The sequence below is a fragment of the Medicago truncatula genome, chromosome 1 (genome assembly GCF_003473485.1).
Source record: "Medicago truncatula cultivar Jemalong A17 chromosome 1, MtrunA17r5.0-ANR, whole genome shotgun sequence".
Classification (NCBI taxonomy): Eukaryota; Viridiplantae; Streptophyta; class Magnoliopsida; order Fabales; family Fabaceae; genus Medicago; species Medicago truncatula.
Genome location: NC_053042.1, coordinates 34,613,446 through 34,620,991, shown reverse-complemented (window position 1 = coordinate 34,620,991; position 7,546 = coordinate 34,613,446). Strand labels below are relative to the sequence as shown.

General features: G+C 30.5%; 1 protein-coding gene across 1 annotated transcript; it reads left to right on the top strand.

Annotated features, from left to right (window-relative positions):
* Nucleotides 1-5,009: 5,009 nt before the first annotated feature.
* Nucleotides 5,010-5,752, top strand: LOC25484278 (ethylene-responsive transcription factor 1B). Its single transcript, XM_013613050.3, has one exon. The coding sequence runs from the start codon at nt 5,081-5,083 to the stop codon at nt 5,750-5,752; it is 672 nt and encodes a 223-aa protein (XP_013468504.1). The 5' UTR covers nt 5,010-5,080.
* The last annotated feature ends 1,794 nt before the right edge of the window (nt 5,753-7,546 follow it).

The window sequence follows — 7,546 nt, the reverse complement described above, 5'->3', positions numbered from 1 at the left end:
TATATAAAAGAAAGAAAAAAAAAATCACCAATAGAAAGTATTGGAAGTGGTAAGAAAAAGAGAGTATATATATGATGTGTAGGTAGTTGTAAATAGCAACTAAATGCTCTCTTTTTCTTAGAGTTTTTTTTTAATCCAAAGAACTTTTTATTGCAAATAACTTTGTTTTTATATTGAAAAAGATATTGCTAGTCTTTTTAATATAATAAAATCAATTATAAATGAATTTGACTATTTAAAACGTCCACAAACTCAAAAAAATATTTAATTTTAACATTTTATGATTAACTCTTAATTAGTAAAAATGTTGTTAGCTTCGCCACTATGTGCAACACGAGGAGATGAACAAACTAAAGAAGAGTGAGTAGCAAAAAAAATGTATTGATGATTAATCCAAATATAATGATGGTACAAAGAATCTAGACAAAATCTAAAGTAGGATGCGAAGAATTATTTTATCATATTTAATTCTTTGACTAGTATTTTAGAGACATTAGTTAACATTTTTGAATAAAATATAGCCGGATTTATTTTATCCTTTTTATTTATAGGGGTTGCTGCAAGTTAGCAAGCTGCACCCACTTATAATTTATTAATACACCCTTTTGTTTATATTATAATTAATTTTAAATAAAAGGACAGTTTTGTAACTAGCTTAAAAAATATCTTCAAAAAAAGAAACAAAAAAGACAATGACATGCTTAACGTACAAAACATGTAATAAAGACAAACTTTTACAAGAAACAATATTTAGAATGATGAAAGTGGGTGTAATTAGTGAATGTTGCTAACTTGCACCTTAATAATACTTATAAAAATGAGTGTAAATTTTGTCAAAAAAAAAAGAGTGTAAATAATCAAGTGGGTGGAGGTTGCTAACTTGCACCTTAATAATTTTAGGTGGATGTAGCTTGCTAACTTGCACTTAGTATTTTTATGTGGATGTAAGTTAGTAGCCCCATATATATTTTAGTTTTTGTCGTATAACTCAACCATTAGATTAATCCAACGGCTTAGAATAGGGCAGTAGGAAGCTCTGGATAAACTCCGTTGTTGAGGATCCAATTTCCTTTGCATTCTGTTTTGATGTTTTTGCTATTAAAAAAAGGTTAATAATTTCCTCAAAAAAAGCATAATAACGTAGTCTTTTTTTTCCCGTCTTGATATATTTTATTAATTAAATGACAAGTTGTCTAAACAATTGGTGATAATTAAGGCGACAATATATGTTCTCCTCTAAATTAAACAATTAAACAACTTAACTTTTTTGGAATGGAAAACTAACTACTAAACTATACTATCTAGAATATCACCTCCAAAAACCACATATCACCTCCCCAACTAAACCCTCTAAAATCTGTTGAGAATGTCTGCTAAATATGTCATTGGCCAGCACATGTGACCATGTCCTCATACCTGCTTAGGACAAAATAATTTTTATATTTTTGTCTCAAAGCACCTAAAAGTTACTATTTGTCTCTAAAGTATAAAATAAATTAATAAAACATACTATAATATCGTCTTTAATCAAATATTTCGAATATGTTAGTTAGTGTGTACTATGGATAATTCATTCCTTTAGGGCTAAGGGAAAGTGAACTAATAAAATATATCTTAAAAAAACAAAAGAAAAAACCTACTCCTTCCGTCCTATACATTATTGATTTGTTTTCACTCTAACAAATGTAAAATAGAAGTCCTTCGTGATTATAGCTTAGTTCGTAAAAATATTGCATTATACTCCTTCCGTTTCAAAATGTAAGTAAAAATGAATCAACATAATATGATGTATTTGGTACAAATTTTGAATCAAATACATTAATTTTTGTTGATCAATTTTTATTTATATTTTCGGACGGAGGGTGTATATGCATGAGCTAAAATTCGAATTCAGATTCTCAACTTATTTATTTTAATGGTGAATTTCTAGCCACTATATTATTTGAAGAAAGAAAATAAAAAATAGAAAATAATAAGTTTTTTTTTTAGGGAAATAGAAAATAATAAGTTGATAATTGTGAATGATGCATATGATCTTAATTGGAATTTTTTTTTATTGTTTTATTAAAAATTGATAGGGACAATATTTTAAGACAATTATTATGGGCAGGTGGTTTTTTTTTAGTCAGCCAAAAAACAAACATATTAAATATTTTGTATTGGTGGACTTAAGGAACAAGCTTACACCGAAAAAAATAAAATTAGAAGCAACTCATCAAGTTTAATATAATTATTCCCTTCTAAAAAGTTTAATATAATTATTATTTCCTCCGTCTCAAATGATGTATTTTTTTACTACTCCCTCCGGTCATATTTATAAGCAAAAAAACAACTTTTTAAGTTTATAATTTATAGACCAAATACATTAGATATTCAACAAACCTAAAAAGTTGTGTTTTTCTTATAAATGTGACTAGAGGAAGTACTATTTTTCTTTGTCTTAAATTATTTTTCAATTTTATAATATCAATGTAAATTTTGTTTTCCTCTAACGTACATTTATTTATTGCATTTCAATTATTTAACTATTTCATTAACTATAATTAATATGAGTCTTTAGCTCACATGTATATATTCAGTTGCTATAGATCATCGGAAAAACAAAAAATGACATCTAATTTAAGACGGATGGAGTAATACTTACATGTATATATTCTGTTGCTATAGCTCACCAGGGCCTCAAGTTCAGCTCATGCAATTCCTTGTCTTCCTAACGGTTGATACAAAGCCAGCAAATTATGGTTAATCTGATGTTTAAAATTATAAATTTATATTTATACTAGTAAAGAAGAAAACAGAGGTGATGAAGATCTTACAATACGAGATTAGTTAAAACGTACCTTTCTTGTAGTATACTTTCTCATCCAAATCAAATCAAAGTAATAATCGGAAAAAGAATTAGAGAAAAGAAATTTAAAAAATTTCAAATGTCACTCAATTGCTTAAGTTGGCAATCAAATTATGAACATAGTATTTTTCTTAGGAAATTTCAGAACATAGTTGTCATTAGCAGCAATTTATACTAGTGATATGCTCTGTTTTTATTAATTAATAATTATAATTTGAAAACAAGTGGGCGAAGATAGGTGCACGCACACATACATTCATGAACATTGAAGTTGTCGAAACTAGTTGCCTAATGCCTATGAAGAGAGGCTGCGCCACCGGGTACATACATTTACCTCACGTGGTTCATTTATTTTCTTTAGGTTACAAATCCTTGCAAATCCATTTGCTACTATATTTTAAAAAGTATTTTTTTTTTTTAAGCAAAAAAACTTATATCATTTCATTGCTTGTTATTTTAGGGAATGTTTATGTCATTTCATTACATTTTTGTTCATTATAATCTGGTATTTTTAACAAAATTTAAAAACTTATTGAAGAAGTTTAGGCCTGAAAGAAGAGTCTAGACTTCCACCATGTAGCGAACTAATGTTCAAATATCAACCTACATAAATATCTACAACTAACGTATGATGTGTCTCAAATAAGATTATTTCGAGTGGAGGCCACCTAGAAAAAACATGTGTATGGATTGAGTAATTAATTGAACATATTTCAATATTTATAATTTTAAGCAATTTAATGTTTTCATTGTGGGATCTTGGAGTGTTCTACTCCTCAAGGTCTCAGATTCGGTTCTTATTGCTGTCAATTTTGATGCAGTAGTTTAGTTTCTTAATTTTTTTATTACTGTCCTATTAATTATAATAAATAAAAATTAAGGTCAAGAGGTCAACACTGAAATATCAAATCAACTTGTTGGTCTAATGGTATATCTCAGTTTAGAGGACAAGACCAGAGATTTGTATTTGTTTATAAATTCTCCGGGCGGAGAGGTAATATCTGGAATGGCTATATTTGATATTATGCAAGTTGTAGAAGCAGAAGTACATACAGTATGCGTAGGACTAGCCGCTTCAATGGGATCTCTTCTTTTGGTCGGAGGGGAATTTACCAAACGTCTGAGTGGGTTGCAAGGTGGAACAATCTGATCTCTGTCAAAGGCAAAAATGAAAGCTTAAATTCGAACCCCAATGAAGGTCAGGTGCAAGTAGTTTCATACAAGAGTGTGTCAAGGATGTCGGAGGCGAAATCCAAACCCAATGCGCACGGTTGCCATACCTAGTTCAATTTATGTGTATGGAAGTGCAATTCATTTTCTAATTGACGAAGTTTTCTTTAATATATGTAAAATGATAAATATTGTTATGGACCGCTCAAAATCTTATGCCCGTAAATCTTTGATTTTAATGGACTTTCTATCAATATTGAGTAATTCAATAGCTGTGATGACAGATTTTGGTAGTCTAGCTTAATTGCCAATGTCAATATTGTTAGATTGAACATTTTACTAGAATTCAAATCCAAGTCCTCAAGATGAAATTGTGTAAGTTTCAGCTTTTTACTTCGCTATAGATAAAAAAAGAAAAACATGCATGGTGAAAAAGTTAAGAGACAATATTTTGAACCTTAACATTTTTGATATTGAACTTGAGACAGAAAAACGAAGACTTGAATTAGAAATAGCGAACTAAGGGCTTCTAATTAACATACTTTCTATATTGTTATACTATGAGATTATCAACAAAAATATATAAAATAGAACGAGTAGACACAACACAAGTGACAAGTAAGGAATGGATTTGTAGAGAAACCAGAAAAAGGTAAATTAATTGAGGGTGGGTTGAAGAAAATGAAAAGGTAAAGGGGTTCATGACAAAGCACATATATATTATATAGCAATAACTTCAATAATATATATATATATTATATAGTAACATAAGCTTATTAGATCTTGCCTAAAAAAATATTAAGCATATTAGATCTAGATTCTCTTAACCTGTTTTGGGACAAAAACTATGTTTCTTATTAGCACTAAACTCTCTAAACTAATAGATAATATTATTTTTCTGGCTACATTAGAATAATCCAAATCCATATCCATAATTGAATACAACCTGCAGTGGGGTTACCATAATTTGAGGCAAATATATATATTAATTTCGATACAACCTGCAGTGGGGTTTGACCAATAATTTGAAGGGGAAGACACCAAAAAACATTAACAGAAACTATGACTCATAGGAGTTGTCCCTCTTTGTTCCACAACCCAGATATGGAAATGCAGCAAGGCCCTTCAGAAATTTCCTTTGAATTATTTGATATTAATCATGATTTTCTTTCCTTTGATATGGTTGATTTCTCATCGAGTTCGCAGACACCAATTACCAAAAACGAGCCAAAACAATTGATGTTGAAGTCATCATCATCTGAAGCAAACGAAGTGTTGCAGAATAATACTAAGATGGATCAAAAATCATCATATATAGGTGTAAGAAAAAGACCTTGGGGAAAGTATGCAGCAGAGATCAGAGACACAACAAGAGGAGGAAGAAGGGTTTGGCTTGGAACATTTGATAGTGCTGAAGATGCTGCTTTAGCTTATGATCAAGCTGCATTTTCAATGAGAGGTTATGATGCTGTGCTCAATTTTTCTGTTCAAAGGGTCAAAGAATCTTTGCAAGAGATTCAATATGATTGCAGAGAAGGGTCTTCACCTGCACTTGCACTAAAAGAGAGGCACTATGAACAAAGAAAGATGTTATCAAAAGGTGTAAAGAATAAAGCAGGGAAACAAGATGAATCAGAAGGATCAAGTGTTTTGGTGTTAGAGGATTTGGGAGTTGAATATCTTGAGCAACTTCTATCCATATCTGATAATCAAAGTACAAGCAGCAACAGCTAGTTCAAATCATCAAGTTGTTAATTTCAGTAATTTTCTTTCATTTTTTTTGAGTTTTTTCCTTCTTGATATTTGGATATTTTACATCATCACTTAATCCGCTTCAGCATATTGTTTAGGTTTTGTCCAATTATTTTTCCTAAATGAGAAACAAAATTTGAGCTCAAAAGAGTACGAGTAGTAGTATTCATTGAACATATAAAAACATGACAAGTACCTTAATGCAAATAGACAGTATTAAGACAAAGACATACATTTAGGACATACAATGTGCCAACACATACCCTTAAACATGCCCTTGAAAAATCTACCTAGTTCTCCAAATTCTTACTGTTCCTTAAATTGGCACTGGGGAGAATTGAACATGAGACCTCAAGGAGGAGCAAACTCCCAGGTCCTAAGCCAATACCATCAGGGCAACCTAAGTGGGTTAATTCTTATTGTTCCGTATAAGAGTGAGCCATGAAGTGTGAAATAATAATACTCAGGCAGGTTTTTTTGTGTGTGAAATTCAAGTGTGAGCCATGAAGTCCTATATTAGTTCATAACCTTAATTAGTGAAAGAGACAATAAGAGTGAAATTAAACTGATCCTAACCTTACTTAAGGTTTTAAAATGGTGTTAAACTCACTACTTTGATCTTCCATTTTGTTGGGGAAAATCTGCAGATACCAAAGATCTTAGATAAGAATACATACACCAAGAAAATAGTAAGAGAACACAAAATTTATGTGCTTAGACACTTCTTGCATATCTTGAGCAACTAACCTGAATTGCGTATCACTCTACAAATTTTAGTACTCTCACTTAAGAGTTACAAGAAATGATAAAACACTATCATTACAAGAAACTCTCACACAATTGATCACACACTTGCTTTCTTCTCTTGCTATATGGATTGAGATGTTACAATGTCATGACTCCTGGGTCCATGAATGTTGTGTTTACGAGGATTGGTTTTGTTATCCAAAAAGGCCTAGCGGCGCAGCTTGTTGCCCGCTTGCCATCTATTCATGTGTAATTAATCATTAATCTATAAATGGTATTCTACGATGCTACAACACTTTACAAGACCTCCAATTTTATAGGAAAGATCATTTCTAATCATGAATGTGATATACCATGTATTATTAACCTCATATTATGAAATGCATCTCTCAAATTTCTACCATTTGTATTAGGATTTATTATAGTTTCAAAATTATAAAACTTATGTATAGACTATAGAGATCTATCTCCCTTGATTCCCTTTGAGCTCCCTCTCATCGCCTAATTGCATCGTCAATTCTATCCCTAGCTTACCTGCTAAAAATGAGATAATAAACTCTTGAAGTAAACAAGTGTGTGCCATTTTTAGAAACAATGAAAATTGAAAAGAATACAATTTCATTATTTCCTTAAATGTGTCATCCCTAGCTAGGATGCTAGTTTGCCTAACTTTATATTTTTCTTTGATTCACACAGATAAAATATCTAATACTACGAATAACAAGAAAGAATAGATGATTTCTATTGGAATCCATTAATTCTTCATGTTATCTGTTACACCTTCACATACACAATTTAATTGACATTCATTGCACAGCTATATCTTCAAAGGGATATTCACAAGCTATGCATAATGCATCTATATATAAAAGTGATAATCAATTTTACATCAGTTTCTACCATAGTGGCAATAGATATCTAACATGTTGCCTGATGAAACTATACATATCACAAACACAATTCAAAAACCAGAGAAATAATCACAGTGAGAGAACTTAGCTAAGAACTAATTTCAAGTTTGTCACTTAA